The sequence below is a fragment of the Borostomias antarcticus genome (genome assembly GCF_949987555.1).
Source record: "Borostomias antarcticus genome assembly, chromosome: 10".
NCBI classification, from domain to species: domain Eukaryota; kingdom Metazoa; phylum Chordata; class Actinopteri; order Stomiiformes; family Stomiidae; genus Borostomias; species Borostomias antarcticus.
In genome coordinates, this window is record NC_140243.1 from 3,205,435 (window position 1) to 3,224,960 (window position 19,526).

General features: G+C 45.4%; 1 protein-coding gene, 1 long non-coding RNA gene and 1 pseudogene across 3 annotated transcripts; all 3 read right to left on the reverse strand.

Annotated features, from left to right (window-relative positions):
• Positions 1–1,358: 1,358 nt before the first annotated feature.
• LOC311313703 (E3 ubiquitin/ISG15 ligase TRIM25-like) lies at positions 1,359–16,920 on the reverse strand (the record flags this gene model as incomplete). Its single annotated transcript, XM_084443880.1, has 13 exons — positions 16,232–16,920; positions 15,108–15,203; positions 14,601–14,834; positions 14,226–14,385; positions 13,665–13,735; positions 11,706–11,800; positions 9,271–9,874; positions 5,219–5,314; positions 4,731–4,964; positions 4,412–4,571; positions 4,038–4,067; positions 3,393–3,918; positions 1,359–1,527 (listed from the first exon to the last, which is right to left on the reverse strand). The coding sequence occupies exons 1-13, from the start codon at positions 16,829–16,831 to the stop codon at positions 1,359–1,361; spliced, it is 3,075 nt and encodes a 1,024-aa protein (XP_084300006.1). The 5' UTR covers positions 16,832–16,920.
• Positions 5,923–7,370, reverse strand: LOC311313985. The gene is made up of 3 exons (XR_014630626.1): positions 7,271–7,370; positions 6,981–7,073; positions 5,923–6,713 (listed from the first exon to the last, which is right to left on the reverse strand). It is a non-coding gene; the product is annotated as an uncharacterized lncRNA (long non-coding RNA).
• A 1,296-nt stretch (positions 16,921–18,216) lies between the features above and the next one.
• On the reverse strand, positions 18,217–19,136 carry LOC311313983 (myeloid-associated differentiation marker homolog; annotated as a pseudogene). Its single transcript has one exon. The product of its transcript is annotated as a myeloid-associated differentiation marker homolog (transcript).
• Between the last annotated feature and the right edge of the window lie 390 nt (positions 19,137–19,526).

The following is a 19,526-nucleotide window of genomic DNA, read 5'->3' on the forward strand; positions in this document are numbered from 1 at the left end:
AGAGAGAGAGAGAGAGAGAGAAAGTGTGTGTGTGTGTGTGTGAGAGTGAGAGAAAGAGAGAGAGAGAGAGAGAGAGAGAGAGAGAGAGAAAGAAGATAGGAGATTTCTAATTGTTTTGTCCTTTGCTTGATATTTCCAACAAAAAATATCTACATAGTGATGATTGTTCATTTCAACTGAGGTCAGGTGTCTGCTGGAAGGGATTAACCCTTCACATATGAACTGTTGCAATATTAAATATCTTGTTCATGTTCTAAAGTACTGAATCCCTGTGTCCTGTGTGTATTCCTGCTCATCAACTCTAGTTTGATCGATGTAGAGAGCTTTTAGAAAGCAAGTGCACAGATTTATCAGAAGCAGAACACTCAGAAAATGCACCAAACCTGATCTGTTGTACAGATAAAACTCTAGACGACATGTTAGAAAAGCATTGTGTAGGGTTGGCCGGTGTAATGTAGGCAGGAAAACAGAAAACAACATGAGCTGCTAGCATGGTTTATTCACCATCATTTTCGCGGTACATTTTCACTTCACTTTCTGTATTATATTCTATCATTACTCACAATGTGGAACAACCAATAGTCTGAACTTAGAGTGCCACCTAGTGGCCTAACTGGATATAGAACTGCGTTGCGTTATGCCTTAATGCCAGTATTGTACAACACAACACATTTGTTTTTCATATTTAATGTTCATTCCAATAGCATTAAGAAAGTACACCATAGAAAATATTCCACATGTATCTACATTTATTGAAAATGTTTCACTTTGGGTTACGGACTATTAATCAGTAGGAACAGCCAACCCTTATTCCAGCATTTAAATAGTCTTTGACCTTTGTCTATTTCAACTGTCTTTGAACTTTGACCTCACATGTCTGGTTTTGCTGTTCATCACGCTGGTTTACCACCCGTCCCATCCTCAGAAGATACTGGGAACTGATGGTGCTCTTCAATTCCCTCAACGTGCTTGTGCGCTGTGAATGGCATCTCTGAATCCCTGTGTACCCCTTCCTCCCTCCTCACGCCATGACATCTCCTCCCTTTGACGCACTGATATTACATTCATCCCCCTGTCTCCTCTTCCTCTCCTCCTCCTCTCCCTCCCTCCCTCCTCTCCTCTCCTCTCCTCTCCTCTCCTCTCCTCTCCTCTCCTCTCCTCTCCTCTCCTCTCCTCTCCTCTCCTCTCCTCTCCTCTCCTCTTCCTCTCCTCCTCCTCTCCCTCTCTCCTCTCCTCTCCTCTCCTCTCCTCTCCTCTCCTCTCCTCTCCTCTCCTCTCCTCTCCTCTCCTCTCCTCTCCTCTCCTCTCCTCTCCTCTATCACACCCTAACAAACACCAGTCTGGCTGAGTACGCCAGGTCAGTCAGATAGAGCAGGAAGTTGAGGGCGGTGAGCACCGACACGGCCACAAGCCGGGGGGGGTCTCTGGCTGCCGCCCAGGTAGCGCTTGTGGAACTGGAAGACGGGCCAGATGACGGTGGCCGTCAGGTACATGAGCGCCCCCAGCAGGCCGTAAGTGGACAGGAAGCTGGGGAAGGGGAACGGGAGGCAGCCGGTGCACACACACACACACACACACACACACACACACACACACACACACACACACACACACACACACACACACACACACACACACACACACACACACACACACACAGGGAGAGAATCACCATCATTATTATAGGCCAAGCAGATGCAGAGATGTGTTCAATGTGTTTCAAAGTGAACCCAAAATCTTCTGGTGACACTTTTCCTTACTGAACCAGACAGGACCACTTGTTGCTCTCCTTACTTTAGTGATGCCTAGGTCCATTAGTTTAAATGTGTTTTAACCGAGCGGTTTTCTCAGATCTACTCCAACACACCTGTGAAGGAGATGCTGGACCACTCTCCCTTGATCACATCCTCTAGTTTCTCTCTCAGCTCAGAGACAGCCTTAGTCACATCACTGAAGAACTGAAGAGAAGGGACAGAGACGCTGGGGAGGTCTGAAGATACACTGGGACTGGAAACAGACTGGTAAAGATTCACTATAGGTCATTTATACCATGAGCTCATGAGCTAACTGGCTATCCCGCTCTTAGTGTGCTGGATTAGCATTGGAAGCAATGGAACTGATGTGTCCAGGTGACAAGACCTATCTTCATTTATCAGACATTATTTCATGTCATTTCAATTCACAGCTATTTCAGTGGAAGGACTAGCTTCCGTCCACTGCCTGAACCTTGCCTGACTGGAGAACCAAGAACCTGCCTGAACCCCTCCTCTGTCTGACTACCACGTTCCTGCCTGACCCCCTCGCCTGTCTGACTACCACGTTCCTGCCTGACCCTCGCCTGTCTGACTACCACGTTCCTGCCTGACCCTCGCCAGTAAATGTGCCCCAACGTGGGTTTGTCCCCATACGCCTGTCATGTCTGCTCTTGGGTCCTCCTCCACTAGCCCTAACAGAATCTATTACAACATGTTTACGCATAGTAATTATGATAGTGATAGGGTGCAGAGATGGAAGAGGAAAAACAACAGCCAAACAGAGAGAGAGAGGGAGAAAGAGAGAGAGAGAGAGAGAGAGAAAGAGAGAGAGAGAGAAAGAGAGAGAGAGACGGAGAGAGAGAGAGAGAGATGGAAAGAGAGAAAGAGAGAGAGAGAGAGAGAGATGGAAAGAGAGAGAGAGAGAGAGATGGAAAGACGGAGAGAAGGATGAAAGGATGTAAGGTGGGGACGGGGAGGAAGGGAGGGAAAGAGTTTTAGTAATAAGAGCAAATTCCACACATTTTCATACAGTAATGAGATGTCTTTCAGTTTCATATGCCTTTATTTAATCTTTACTTCAGGATGAAATATAACAGCCACTTAGGTAACAGTAGGAGAGAAAACAATTAACCAATCATTTAAACAGCAGTCATGAACACCAACATTCATGAATACCTGATTCAGTCATTATACAGAGAAAAAAAACCCTTATACAGTATCAAAGTTCATCAACAATATCATCCTTTATAATAGATGTTTATAAATGAATCTAAGACAAAAGTATTATATACAATGATCAAGTTGAAATTACAATATTAAAGAACCAAAGTTCAACAATTATAAACAAATGATGGCATGAAGATTTCCTTCTATTAGGCCTCCTGAAGTACAATGCAAGAACAATTATTAGTAATCAGCTGAATCTATAAAAACAAAATGACTGAGAAAAGCATGACTGCATGAAGGCATACAAACCCAGGATAGAGTGGCTGGGTGAATCTAGTCTGAACTCTGCTTCATGAGGTTCCAAACTTGAGCCAGAGGCAACGTTACGTTCCTCTCCTCTTCCCCCCCCCCCCCCTCATCTCCTCCCCCCTACTCTCCCCCCATCCTCTGGAAGGATCCCCCTCCCTCTACCACAGTTTACTGATCTCTGCACAGTCATTATAATCCCAAAGCGTAAACCCAGGATAGAGTGGCTGGGTGAATGTGGTCTGGACTTTGTGGAGGAGGGTCACTGTGTCAGAGACGCTGTAGAAGGACAGAGAACCTGCCTTGTGATCCAGGTACACTCCTACTCTGGAGGACTGAGGGCCTGATAGTTCAGTCACAACATTATTATGAATGAACCTGTAACCATCGCTAGAGCACCATAAACACCAGGACTTGTTATTGGAACCAAACCTGGAGGAGGAGGAGGAGGAGTCTGTTCTGCTGATGTCTTTATATGAGACTGCTATGAAAACACCACCTCTCCATTCTACCTCCCAGTAACAGCGCCCAGACAGAGCCTCTCTACACAGCACCTGGAAGTAAATGATGAATCTGTCTGGATGGTCAGGATATGACTGGATCTGCTTTAAACATGTCACCTTCCTGTTCTCCCCAGATAGAGAGAGGCGTCTGTGTGCTGTGTTTGGGTCCAGAGTGAGCGGACAGGAATCTGGGAACAGAGCAGAGACCAGATCAGAGTTAATAACATGACCGTTCATCTGACCCCCTTAAAGCTGGTATTGTTGATTTATCATTCAACAGAGAGAGGTGGAGACTTCACACACTCACAATGTAAGAAATGTGCTCTGGTCCTGGGCTCTGGAGGAGACAACACATCCACTAAAGAGACTTCAGACACACACACACACACACACACACACACACACACACACACACACACACACACACACACACACACACACACACACACACACACACACACACACACACACACACACACACACACACACACACACACACACACATCAATTTTAAAGCCAAGTAGACAGTATACAGAGATGTGTTCAATGTGTTTCATTGTGAACCCAAAATCTTTCTTCTGGTCACATTGTTTCTTATTGGACGAGACAGGATCACTTGTTGCTCTCCGTACTTTAGTGATATTTTTACAGAATAATTTTCTCAAAACTCCTCCAACACACCTGTGAAGGAGATGCTGGACCACTCTCCCTTGATCACGTCCTCTAGTTTCTCTCTCAGCTCAGAGACAGCCTTAGTCACATCACTGAAGAACTGAAGAGAAGGAACAGAGACGCTGGGGAGGTCTGAAGATACACTGGGACTGGAAACAGACTGGTAACTCTGGAGAGAGAGAGAGAGAGAGAGAGAGAGAGAGAGAGAAAGAGAGAGATAGGAAATAAACAGAAACACATACCAAGTGTACAGAATATTCTGCCTAATCAATAGACCAAACCAGTTGATGTTCACATGTCAGGTACCAGGAGAGTCCAGCTACTGTACCTGGAGGAAGTGGATGTGGTCTTCTGTGTGTGAGAGCTGCTCCAGCTCCGCGTCTCTCCTCCTCAGCTCAGCTATCTCCTTCTCCAGTCTCTCCACCACTCCTTCAGCCTGACTCACTGCTGCCCTCTGCTGGGCTCTGATCAGCTCCTTCACCTCAGAGCGCCTTCTCTCAATGGAGCAGATCAGCTCAGTGAAGATCCTCTCACTGTCCTGCTCTGCTGCTTTGCCAGAACGCTGCAGAATGATAGACAGATAGAGAGAGAAAAAATAAAGAAAGAGAGAAACAAAGAAAAATAGAGGAAGAGAGAAAGAGAACGAAAAAGAAAGTTAAAACAATAATCATCAACATGATAAACCTTCCTGTACTATACAATTATCTCCTGCCACCATAACTCCAGTATGGAACATTTCATTGTACATGGTACCTATATCCTGTACATAAAATAACCATCCTTGAATCCTCCAGTAGTTGATATCCTGATGCTGACCTTGAGAGACTCCACAGCCTGTTGGACCTCCTTCACCTCCTTCTCTCTCTCCTGGACTCCCTGCTGGACTTCCTGCTGACTCAGGCCCAGCTTGCTCTGGAGTTAAACACGTTACAACAACACATTAGGAGTTACAGTACATAGGACTCTGGTGTTAGCTCTGTCATTACACATCTACACTCTTAGCCCGAATTAGTTGACATTACTAGAAAATTGCGTGGAAACCCGTTGCCTTAAACCACTTTAGTTTTTACACAAGGCAAAACTAAACAGGTTAAGTTGTATTAACATATAACCTTAATTGGATGCAGTTGACATATCATGTGAGTTTAAGTTTAATAAACTAACTACTTTAAGTTAAACATACTACATAAACTTATTTATCATTACTTAAAGTCATTTGTTAATATAATTAATGTATTTTCTTCTAATTTAATTATACTTTTTTGATTTTGAAGATTGCATGAAATACATTATGCTTTAATAAAAAGAACAAATCAAACAATCCATTTAAATGTTACACAATATATTTTATTTGACAATTTGAATTTGACATTGCAACCATCTAAAACTTTGCCACACATGACACATGACACAAATGACACAGCTGCATGAAAACTGGCAAGCCTCGAAAATGTGTGTCTGTGTTTGTGTGAGGATGCGTGTGTGAACTGTGTGTGTGAACATACACTTCTATTCCACTGCTATTAAATGCATTCTGCAATTAAATCAAATCTGCAAAGGATTGCAACAATCTAAAACTTTTCCAGACAACAGATGTGAATGACACATACAGAGCTTCATTAAAACTGGCAAGCCTCTAAAAACGTATGTGTGTATGCGTGTGTTTGTGTGAACTGTGTGTGAACATACACTTCTTACTAATAAATGTATCTCTTTACTGTACTAACTCTACATCTACATTTCTGTACTCTACATCTTTGTGACCTGACCACTTCATACGTGTACTTATCTATAATCAAACTGTAATTGCGGCCAATCTCTTTACGTACTGTACTCTACATCTACATTCTGTACTCTACATCTTTGTGACCTGACCACTTCATATATACATGTACTTATCTATAATCAAACTGACTGCGGTTGCACGGCGCGCCGCTGGAAAAACAAAACAAAAGCAGCCATGGCTTCTTACAGTAGACTTGACAGCATTTCTTTACATTGCAAGCTGGTTTTTCAATGTTTGTAACTTGGGTTTTAGTTCACTGTGGCCCAGCGTGAGGAGTACCTGTTGGATGAACTGGAATGTGAGCTTCATCGACTTGGGGTAGTTGAGATGCAGTGCGTATGCAAGTCCAAACAGAAGGCACATAGCTTTCGGCAGGTCTTCGATGTTGTCCACCACAACTGCTCCCTCAATGATGATCTTTACCGAGGCTGGACTGAGATGCAGGGATGAGAGTGCAGCACCTTCACGCTCAACGAGGAGGATTCCAATTTCCATGTGGCGGTATGAGTCATCATCATCAGAGTCCTTCATGAGAGCAAAATTATGAGATTTCTCATTAAATAACTATCAAGCAATATAGCCTAGTCATGGGACAGTCAGACAAATCACACAGAAATGAACTAGTTAGACAGATTATATGAGTGATAAGTGGAGCAACATCCTTATTCTGTGTGACTATGCTCAGAGTTTGCACACAGGGTTTATCAAAGACCGGAACTATCAATGTTGAAAATTCACGATTATGCCGTCATGGTCCTTTTAGATACTCTGAGAAAATAAGAGGTTACTTACAAAGCCAGCTTTGTAGAAGTCTGTGGTGTCCTCACCAAGGATAAGAGGAAGCCCTCTGAGCACCAGTGTCCGGATATCAGTTGGCCCTGTAGTCTTTTGGGGAGTAAAATGACCACATAAGTTAAATAGCTAGAATGACAGAAAATGAATGGTCTCTAAGAAAGCTGAACAACCAACCACAATTTTGATTGTATTGCACAACTTTTACAGTAGTACTTTCTGTGACGTTGTCATTATATAAGCTGTGAAAAACAATGCAAGTGCATAATGGGTATGGAGTGTGGACCAACCCTGGTCTGTTGTGTAAGCTCTGTCAACAGCTTCCCAACTTTCCCTCTCTTAGACTGGAATATCTCGACCAGACGAGGACTGTGCTGATCGATGCCTTCGTAGAACTCCTGCTTGAGGTTCTTGCCAGCAATCCTGTTGAACTCCATGTACACCTGAAAAATACACAAAAGGCAGAATCCACAATCCAGTATTACATTTAAAGACTAAAGAGAGCTGGAAAAAAACATGAACTTTTTGTATTTGAAATGTCTTTAGTCTATTAATTAGACTCCTTGTTCCATCCCCAACCAACTACAACTGACCAATATCCCGCTCACCTAAATTCAGAAAAGATGACAAAAGGATATCCAGACATCAAATAATGGCATCAAATAATGATAACGATAAATGGATAAGGAAAAACATTTGAATCATCTCTCTCTTCAACATACCTGATCTTCTGTGAAAAGAGCAGGCCAGCGTTCCGCCATCTTGCTTATGGCAGGTCTAGACTCCACCACCTCTTTTCTTCTCAATGCAAAAGTCAGGTCCATCTTCACAAGAACCTGTAGAACAGAACATAAAAAACGCTTTAGCTCAACAACTCAGTAAAATTAACTCCATTGTAAAATGTTTCTTCTTTTTGAAAGTTACTACTATTGCATGCACAAATCACTTATGTAATGTCAGGCTACAACTTAAACAAACACCATCGTGAATTTATATGAACACGTTAGCTAGTCACACGCCCATGCATGCAACATGTGCTAGACAGAAGAGGCAGTTGGGTCTAGCTAACGTGTTAAGATAGCTAACTTTAAAAATGCAAAATGTTAGCTAGCCTCTTCTAATGACCAACTAATGACCCGGTCCTTTGAAATGTTCGCTAAATTATGCTTAAATGCAACAAATCCCTCACGTGCAACTTTAACAGACACTCATTTGAATCTGTACATTTACCATTTGAACAGAGGTTAGCTAGTGGCTGGCTAGCTAGCTAGCTAATGCCAGCCTGGCTAATGCACATGGTGGCATGCAACAACATGTTATAGTAAACTGAATCGACAGGGGAAAACTAATGCCAGCAACACTAAGCTAACTTTAGCACTGAAAAACATTAACCAACCTCTTCTAATGACCAACTAATGACCTGGTCTTTTGTTTGACAAGTTAGGTTATTAGCCAAGTTAATGTCAACTGCTTTAAGCTCAGATCATCCAACAAGACGCGGTAACCTTATAACATAGCATAAGCTAACGTTACTTGTTGTCATCGGAGCGGCCTTTTTTCTAATCAATTTCCCCAGAAAGATATGTATGTATTTACACACTCACCATTCCATTTGGTGTAAAAGTAAGCTAATGTCGTCGTTCAAAAGGCCACAGCTTTCTAGCGCAGCAGAAGCAGGTGGAGAGTGACTCTTCAGGGCTCGTGCTCTTGCCCCTCCCGCCCCTTACAGAAACTTAACATACTAAGTTATCTCTGCTTAACATGACCATTGCACTGCATATTTCAGCTGACTATTACAAACAACTAACTTGATTTAGTAATGAGAACTTTTTTTTACAAAACATGAAACAATAAGTAATGACCACTCAAAAGGTTAATTAAAATCAAATCCGGGTTTAGAGTGTAATACCAACATTTGCACATCTGGTAACCATGATTTAAACCCCAGACTGTCCAGTGCAGGTATGTACTATAATAGTTAGGGTTAAGGTTATAGACATTGGGGGGTTTATATCTACAATGAGTCATTGTGTTATTGATGTTCTTTCCTTGCTTCAACTCACACCATAAAATGATGTTTACTATGAAACTCCTCCATTTTATACTTCTCCATGTAGCCCAAATCAGAGTTCAGACAAGACTTTGGACTCATGAAAGACTCTGATAAGAGAATGTTGCTGCATTCAGAATGAGAGTTTCCCTCAGTCAAATGGAAATGTAGTTCATTTAATTTAATAAAACAACAATTTATGAAAAACTATCAACGTTACAATAGTAGTTCTGGTCTCACCTGTTTCTCTGTCCTCTCAGCTGTGGCTGACACTGTGTCATGGCCTCTATGTTCATCCATGACACACAGCAGGCAGATACACTGCTGGTCTGTCCGACAGAAGACGTCCAGCAGCTTGTCATGACGCGTGCAGATCTTCTCCTCCAGTCCACACGTGGCTTTTACCAGCTTGTGCTTCTTCATTCTAGGAACCTGGTAGTGGGGCTGGAGGTGAGTCTCACAGTAGGACAACAGACACACCAGACAGGACATGAGGGCGCTCTGCTTCCTGGTCCCGGTGCAGAGGTCACAGGTCACCAGCTCTGACCCAGCTGGGCTGGTCAGCTCAGAGGGAGCGGCCTGGGCTCCTCCTGTCTCCTTCAGCTTCTCCACCAGCTCAGCCAGCATGGTGTTCCTCCTCAGAGCAGGCCTGGGAGTGAAGATCTCTCTGCACTGGGGGCAGCTGTAGACTCTCTTCTGCTCATCCTGGTCCCAGCAGCCCTCGATACAGCTGCTACAGTAGTTGTGACCACAGGGGAGGGTGACTGGATCCTTTAAGAGGTCCAGACAGATAGAACAGGAAAACTGTTCCTGGTCAATCAGAACTCCCTTCTGGGCCATGCTGCTGTGTTTGGAACACGACATGGTTACTCAGTCTTTCTCACACACGCAGAGCTAGAGAGAGATTAAGCTACTTTCGTTTCCTCAGAAGAGAGAGAGAATAGTGGGAGGAGCAAGGCATTTCCTGATCCTGCCAGAGTGCTTTGAGAGAAAGAGAGATTGTGTGTTTTCTTGTTGTAATTCTTAGAGGTTATGACAACCATGTACAGCTTTTAATTCATGTCACATCATGTCACCATATCTCACAAAACATCTCTCAGTAGAATCTCTCACATATTTTATTTATCGAGAAGCTTATTGTCACGTCATGCTGTTAGACTGCTGTTCATTGTCCTGTAGAGCCCCCTGCTGGACAGATAGAGCACTGTATTATCTGTCATCTAGATTCTCAGTCAGAGGCTCAAGAGAAGTTGCCATGTTCTACAGACAGGCAAATGAATAAAGTTCATGACTCTAATTTTATTGGAGAATTACAGTGCATCCGGAAAGTATTCACACTTCACTTTTTCAACATTTTGTTATGTTACAGCCTTATTCCAAAATTGATTCAATTCATTTTTTCCCTCATCAATCTACATACAATACCCCATAATGACAGTGAAAAAACTTTTTTATGATTTTTTGCAAACATAATGAACTAGTGCAAAGTTCCCATGGGCACATAAACTGCAACTGTATGTAGGCTAGGCTACCACCACCAGGATATGTTTGACATTTGTCGCCTCATGTATCGGTACCCTAATATCACTGCACATGATGACATGCTTAAGGGCAATATTGAGAGAGTACATTTGCCATACAGTGTTTTTCATACAAACTCATGGTTTGGTTTTCATCCATTGTGGCTCGCAGATTAGGCTACACGTTTTTTTCCTCAAACATGAAAAAATGTCTCTTGCTGTAAAACATGTTCCTACGGAAGAGCATTAGGGCCAACAGCAGAGGTTGTTGTTTTTTTAGGCTTCTGAGTTTAAAGTTAGAAATTCTGAATTTTTTCTCAGAAGTTATTTCTGACTTTTTTTTCTCAGAAATTCTGACTTTAATCTCAGAAATTCTGACTTTAATCTCAGAAGTTATTTCAGACTTTTTTTTCTCAGAAATTCTGACTTTAATATCAGAAATTCTGACTTCAATCTCAGAGGTTATTTGTTATTTCTGACTTTTTTCTCAGAAATTCTGACTTTAAACTCAGAAGCTTGAAAAAATAATAAACTCAGTTGTTGGCCCTAATGCTCTTCCGTATGTTCCTGACCCCTATAGCCGACCCTAAATAAATTGGATTTGCATCCTTGTTGATAGTGGTCATCCCAGAGTCTACAGTATGATTGGCTGCTGGGTTAGAGCTTCTATTGGTTCACCTCCTGGCCTTACGCCTCATACCGTGAACAACTCCGGAGAAGAACAGGGTCCGACCCCTATCCAGGAGTTTGGTTCCGGCGCCGGTGCTGTGCGTGGAGGTTAGCCCCACCAGGTGTAATTGGTATCGCTCCACCTCCCTAACAAGCTCCGTCTCCTTCCCCCCCAGCGAGGTCACGTTCCATGTCCCCAGAGCCAGCCTTTGCCGCCCGGGTCCGGTCCGTCGGTGCCCTCCGCCTTCAATGCCACCTAGCTCGCAGCGCATCCGACCCCGACAATTCCTCCCGCGGGTGGTGGGTCGACGGGACGATGAAGGAGGAGATGGTGCTTCCACGTTGCTTGTTCGGGCTGGGCCCGGCCACCAGTCGCTCGCATGCGGGCCCTCCACCTGGGCCTGGCTCCAGACGAGGGCCCCGGGCTTCCTCCGGGCCAGGTCTCTCTTCCTTTTGGTTGTTCTGTCATCAGGGGATATCTCCAACACACCTGTGAAGAAGATGCTGGACATCTCTCCCTTGATCACGTCTTCTAGTTTCTCTCTCAGCTCAGAGACAGCCTTAGTCACATCACTGAAGAACTGAAGAGAAGGGACAGAGACGCTGGGGAGGTCTGAAGATACACTGGGACTGGAAACAGACTGGTAAAGATTCACTATAGGTCATTTATACCATGAGCTCATGAGCTAACTGGCTATCCCGCTCTTAGTGTGCTGGATTAGCATTGGAAGCATTGAAACTGATGTGTCCAGGTGACAAGACCTATCTTAATTAATCAGACATTATTTCATGTCATTTCAATTCACAGCTATTTCAGTGACAGACTAGCTTCCGTCCACTGCCGGAACCTTGCCTGACTGGAGAACCAAGAACCTGCCTGAAACTTGCCTGACTGGAGAACCAAGAACCTGCCTGAACCCCACGCCTGTCTGACTACCACGTTCCTGCCTGACCCCCTCGCCTGTCTGACTACCACGTTCCTGCCTGACCCTCGTCAGTAAACGTGCCCCAACGTGGGTTTGTCCCCATACGCCTGTCATGTCTGCTCTTGGGTCCTCCTCCACTAGCCCTAACAGAATCTATTACAACATGTTTACGCATAGTAATTATGATAGTGATAGGATGCAGAGATGGAAGAGGAAAAACAACAGCCAAACAGAGAGAGAGAGAGGGAGAGAGAGAGAGAGAGAAAGAGAGAGAGAGGGAGAGAGAGAGGGAAAGAGAGAGAGAGAGAGAGAGGGAGAGAGAGAGAGAGAGAGAGAGAGAGAGAGAGAGAGATGGAAAGACGGAGAGAAGGATGAAAGGATGTAAGGTGGGGACGGGGAGGAAGGGAGGGAAAGAGTTTTAGTAATAAGAGCAAATTCCACACATTTTCATACAGTAATGAGATGTCTTTCATTTTCATATGCCTTTATTTAATCTTTACTTCAGGATGAAATATAACAGCCACTTAGGTAACAGTAGGAGAGAAAACAACTAAGCAATCATTTAAACAGCAGTCATGAACACCAACATTCATGAATACCTGATTCAGTCATTATACAGAGAAAAAAAACCCTTATACAGTATAAAAGTTCATCAACAATATCATCCTTTATAATAGATGCTTATAAATGAATCTAAGACAAAAGTATTATATACAATGATCAAGTTGAAATTACAATATTAAAGAACCAAAGTTCAACTATTATAAACAAATGATGGCATGAAGATTTCCTTCTATTAGGCCTCCTGAAGTACAATGCAAGAACAATTATTAGTAATCAGCTGAATCTATAAAAACAAAATGACTGAGAAAAGCGTGACTGCATGAAGGCATACAAACCCAGGATAGAGTGGCTGGGTGAATCTAGTCTGAACTCTGCTTCATGAGGTTCCAAACTTGAGCCAGAGGCAACGTTACGTTCCTCTCCTCTTCCCCTGCCCCCCCCCCCTCATCTCCTCCCCCCTACTCTCCCCCCATCCTCTGGAAGGATCCCCCTCCCTCTACCACAGTTTACTGATCTCTGCACAGTCATTACAATCCCAAACCCTTAACCCAGGATAGAGTGGCTGGGTGAATGTGGTCTGGACTTTGTGGAGGAGGGTCACTGTGTCAGAGACGCTGTAGAAGGACAGAGAACCTGCCTTGTGATCCAGGTACACTCCTACTCTGGAGGACTGAGGGCCTGATAGTTCAGTCCCAACATCATTATGAATGAACCTGTAACCATCCCTAGAGCACCATAAACACCAGGACTTGTTATTGAAACCAAACCCGGAGGAGGAGGAGGAGTCTGTTCTGCTGATGTCTTTATATGAGACTGCTATGAAAACAACACCACCTCTCCATTCTACCTCCCAGTAACAGCGCCTAGACAGAGCCTCTCTACACAGCACCTGGGTGTAGCTGGTGAATCTGTCTGGATGGTCAGGATATGACTGGATCTGCTTTAAACGTGTCACCTTCCTGTTCTCCCCAGACAGAGAGAGGGATGTGTTTGCTGTGTTTGGGTCCAGAGTGAGCGGACAGGAATCTGGGAACAGAGCAGAGACCAGATCAGAGTTAATAACATGACCGTTCATCTGTCCCCCTTAAAGCTGGTATTGTTGATTTATCATTCAACAGAGAGAGGTGGAGACTTCACACACTCACAATGTAAGAAATGTGCTCTGGTCCTGGGCTCTGGAGGAGACAACACATCCACTAAAGAGACTTCACACACACACACACACACACACACACACACACACACACACACACACACACACACACACACACACACACACACACACACACACACACACACACACACACACACACACACACACACACACACACACACACAATCAATTTTAAAGCCAAGTAGACAGTATACAGAGATGTGTTCAATGTGTTTCATTGTGAACCCCAAATCTTTCTTCTGGTCACATTGTTTCTTATTGGACGAGACAGGATCACTTGTTGCTCTCCGTACTTTAGTGATATTTTTACAGAATAATTTTCTCAAAACTCTTCCAACACACCTGTGAAGGAGATGCTGGACCACTCTCCCTTGATCACATCCTCTAGTTTCTCTCTCAGCTCAGAGACAGCCTTAGTCACATCACTGAAGAACTGAAGAGAAGGAACAGAGACGCTGGGGAGGTCTGAAGATACACTGGGACTGGAAACAGACTGGTAACTCTGGAGAGAGAGAGAGAGAGAGAGAGAGAGAAAGAGAGAGAGAGAGAAAGAGAGCGAGAGAGAGAGAGAGAGAGAGAGAGAGAGAGAGAGAGAGAAAGAGAGAGATAGGAAATAAACAGAAACACATACCAAGTGTACAGAATATTCTGCTTAATCAATAGACCAAACCAGTTGATGTTCACATGTCAGGTACCAGGAGAGTCCAGCTACTGTACCTGGAGGAAGTGGATGTGGTCTTCTGTGTGTGAGAGCTGCTCCAGCTCCGCGTCTCTCCTCCTCAGCTCAGCTATCTCCTTCTCCAGTCTCTCCACCACTCCTTCAGCCTGACTCACTGCTGCCCTCTGCTGGGCTCTGATCAGCTCCTTCACCTCAGAGCGTCTTCTCTCAATGGAGCAGATCAGCTCAGTGAAGATCCTCTCACTGTCCTGCTCAGCTGCCTGACCAGAGCGCTGGACAAAGAAAGAAAGAAAGAAAGAAAGAAAGAAAGAAAGAAAGAAAGAAAGAAAGAAAGAAAGAAAGAAAGAAAGAAAGAGTTCAAGTGAAACCAATAATCCTGAATGTGACAGTTATAACTGTCCTACAGGTACTGTATCTCCTAGCCTCATAACACCATCCTGATCAGTGGAGGAAAACTGAAAGAGAGCTGGTGAGTTCAGGATGGTCTCACGAGGCCAGGTATCTCCCTCCACCATAGCTAGAGTAGCTGACATCCTGATGCTGACCTGGAGAGACTCCACAGCCTGCTGGACCTCCTTCAGCTCCTTCTCTCTCTCCTGGACTCTCTGCTGGACTTTCTGCTGACTCAGACCCAGCTTTCTCTGGAGATAAACACACAAATTACAACAAAACATTAAAAGTGACAGTAGAAACAGTACTGGAGCTCTGTCATAACACAGCTACAGTATCAGCAACATTGGTACAGCTGGTAAACATGAGATGAACTTCAACCCCTGACTGTCCACTCCAGGTATGTACGCTGTAGCTCTATAGGCTAAAGGTGAAGTTTACATACATGGTAAAGATTTACTATAGGTCATTTATACAGGTATGTCATAGAAGCAAGTATCCATCCTTGGTATCAAAGGTGTATTTGACGTCACTCAGAAAATGAGCAGGACGACTCTCTCTTCATCATCATCATCATCATCATCTTCATCTGCTTATCCAGGGTCGGGTCGCGGAGGCAGCAGCTCCAGCAGGGGGCCCCAGACATCCCTTTCCCTAGCAGCATCAACCAGCTCTGCCTGGGGAATCTTTAGCCGCACACGATCACGACTCTCTCTTGTGATGATCAATTACTGAGCTACTCTCTACTGTAGTTCTGCCTGCAGGCACTGAAAGAAGGACAATATCCCCCCTTCTAACATGTCAGGAGGGGGAAACGTTTTGGGTCTGATGTCACTTTGATGGGGCAACATAAAAGTTCTCCTGCATTTCCTGATATGAGTCAGCACTTGGTGACGTTGTATAGTTCTTTATTGTACTGTATGTAGGCCAGATAAGAGTTCACAATGGACTTTTAACTTGTGACAGACTATGATAAAATAATAATCATCAAAGACTAAAAGTGGTGTTTGTCTCGGTCAAATTATCACTCATTTCAGTATTTTGGGTTGATATATTCCTACTTTTTAAATATATTTTAGCCGTAACCTATTCAGATCTCATGCACTGAAGACCTTTTATCCCCTTCAAAAAACATGGATGGAAAACAACCCTGTTTCTGTCATCTTGATTCAATGTTCATTCCAATTAACCTAAATCAAATCAAATCAAACTTTATTTGTATAGCGCACTTCATACATAGAGGCAACACAATGCGCTTTCTGACCTGGTCAGGTCTTACCTGTTTCTCTGCCCTCTCGGCTGTGGCTGACACCGTATCATGGCCTTTATGTGCATCCATGGTACACAGATAACAGATACACTGCTGGTCTGTCCGACAGAAGACCTCCAGCAGCTTGTCATGACGCGTGCAGATCCTGTCCTCCAGTCCACACGTGGCTTTGACCAGCTTGTGCTTCTTCAATCTAGGAACCTGGTAGTGGGGCTGGAGGTGAGTCTCACAGTAGGACAACAGACACACCAGACAGGACATGAGGGCGCTCTGCTTCCTGGGCCCAGTGCAGAGGTCACAGGTCGCCTGCTCTGACCCAGCTGGGCTGGTCAGCTCAGAGGGGGCGGCCTGGGCTCCTCCTGTCTCCTTCAGCTTCTCCACCAGCTCAGCCAGAATGGTGTTCCTCATCAGGACAGGCCTTGGAGTGAAGCTCCGTCTGCACTGTGGGCAGCTGTAGACTCTCTTCTGCTCATCCTGGTTAAAGCAGTCCTCGATACAGCTGCTACAGTAGCTGTGACCACAGTTGAGGGTGACTGGATCCTTTAAGAGGTCCAGACAGATAGAACAGGAAAACTGTTCCTGGTCAATCAGAACTCCCTGCTGGGCCATGCTGCTGTGTCAGGGACACAGTCACTCACTCACAGACGCAGAGAGATAAGAGTTTGAGAGAGAAAAAGCAAGAGAGCGAGAGAGACGGAGAGAACACTTTCGTTTCCTAGGAATAGAGAGTGAGTACTGGGAGGAGCAAGGGATTTCCTGGTTCTGCAAGGGGGCGTGGTTTAAAGAGAGAGAGAGAGAGAGAGAGAAAGTGTGTGTGTGTGTGTGAGTGAGAGAAAGAGAGAAAGAAAGAAGAAAGGAGATTTCTAATTGTTTTGTCCTTTGCTTGATATTTCCAACAAAAAATATCTACATAGTGATGATTGTTCATTTCAACTGAGGTCAGGTGTCTGCTGGAAGGGATTAACCCTTCACATATGAACTGTTGCAATATTAAATATCTTGTTCATGTTCTAAAGTACTGAATCCCTGTGTCCTGTGTGTATTCCTGCTCATCAACTCTAGTTTGATCGATGTAGAGAGCTTTTAGAAAGCAAGTGCACAGATTTACCAGAAGCAGAACACTCAGAAAATGCACCAAACCTGATCTGTTGTACAGAGAAGACTCTAGACGACATGTTAGAAAAGCATTGTGTAGGGTTGGCCGGTGTAATGTAGGCAGGAAAACAGAAAACAACATGAGCTGCTAGCATGGTTTATTCACCATCATTTTCGCGGTACATTTTCACTTCACTTTCTGTATTATATTCTATCATTACTCACAATGTGGAACAACCAATAGTCTGAACTTAGAGTGCCACCTAGTGGCGTAACTGGATATAGAACTGCGTTGCGTTATGCCTTAATGCCAGTATTGTACAACACAACACATTTGTTTTTCATATTTAATGTTCATTCCAATAGCATTAAGAAAGTACACCATAGAAAATATTCCACATGTATCTACATTTATTGAAAATGTTTCACTTTGGGTTACGGACTATTAATCAGTAGGAACAGCCAACCCTTATTCCAGCATTTAAATAGTCTTTGACCTTTGTCTATTTCAACTGTCTTTGAACTTTGACCTCACATGTCTGGTTTTGCTGTTCATCACGCTGGTTTACCACCCGTCCCATCCTCAGAAGATACTGGGAACTGATGGTGCTCTTCAATTCCCTCAACGTGCTTGTGCGCTGTGAATGGCATCTCTGAATCCCTGTGTACCCCTTCCTCCCTCCTCACGCCATGACATCTCCTCCCTTTGACGCACTGATATTACATTCATCCCCCGTCTCCTCTTCCTCTCCTCCTCCTCTCCCTCCCCCTCTCCTCTCCTCTCCTCTCCTCTCCTCTCCTCTCCTCTCCTCTCCTCTCCTCTCCTCTCCTCTCCTCTCCTCTCCTCTCCTCTCCTCTCCTCTCCTCTCCTCTCCTCTCCTCTCCTCTCCTCTCCTCTATCACACCCTAACAAACACCAGTCTGGCTGAGTACGCCAGGTCGGCCAGATAGAGCAGGAAGTTGAGGGCGGTGAGCACCGACACGGCCAGCGCTTGTGGAACTGGAAGACGGGCCAGATGACGGTGGCCGTCAGGTACATGAGCGCCCCCAGCAGGCCGTAGGTGGACAGGAAGCTGGGGAAGGGGAACGGGAGGCAGCCGGTGCACTCGCCCACGCAGAGGACCACCACGGCGGCCGACAGGATGAAGCAGACGCAGTAGACCAGCATGCACCACTTGAGCGCCGAGTGGCCGTCGTACGACACGGGCTCGCTGACCAGCACGAAGATGAGGCACGCCATGGACGTCTGGCACACCTTGAGGAGGCCCGGCGCCGTGGCCATGGGCTTCGCCCTCGACAGGCTCACCTCCACCAGGTAGGCCGCATCCGCCAGGCAGGAGAAGACGGCGGCGGCGACACGGCAGCCTCGCGCCTCCCCGCTCGCCGCCGTCCCTCCGCCCCGCAGGAAGTAGACGGGGAAGACGACGGAGGCGGAGAGGCAGAGCGCGGCGGCGTAGCCGGCCAGTGTGACGGGGAGGTTGGCCCAGGAGACGGGGACGCGGGCCTGGAGGCCCAGCTGCTCGGTCAGGAGGACCAGCACGGTGCCGGCGAAGCTGGCGGCCCAGCAGAAGACGCACCAGTCGGCCACGCCCTCCTGGGGGAGCCCCGCCCCGTGGGCGACCAGGCTGAAGGACACGCAGGCGAACGCCAGCGCCGCCACCCGGACCCACAGCAGCTGGGAGGGGGGCAGGAGTACCAGCGGCATGGCGGCTCAGTTCACAGTCAAGGGCAATGGAGGGAAGGGGGGGATTTGTAGTCTCTGGGAGTTGTAGTCCCGGCAAAGTTCCGCGGCACGGACGACTTCCTGTAGGTGCGGTTGTTCCGGAGGGGCGTCTGGGTTTTGGGCGGGTGCTTCTTGTGCCGTCCTGGACCAGGGGTCTGTAGAGGGGATGAAGGAGAGAAAGGGACTCTGTTTTATGGGAAATCACATGAGACTCAAATTGAAAGTGAATGCGTATGTTTACCCTTTCTTCGGCCTACCGGCTGGGCCTCATCCATGAGTCTCCACGCCTCGTTAGTTCTTCTGACTAGGGTTGTTTGAAACATCCCAGTGGTCTTTCTTTTATCGGGACAGTGGTCTTTCTTTTATCACTTGTGTTTGCTTTATTAAAGGCTTTTATTTTGTTTTTTTTAAACTGGTTTTGATGATACTCTATGAAAGTACAAATGGAGTTCTTGCAGTCAATATAAGATAGATAAACACCTAAAA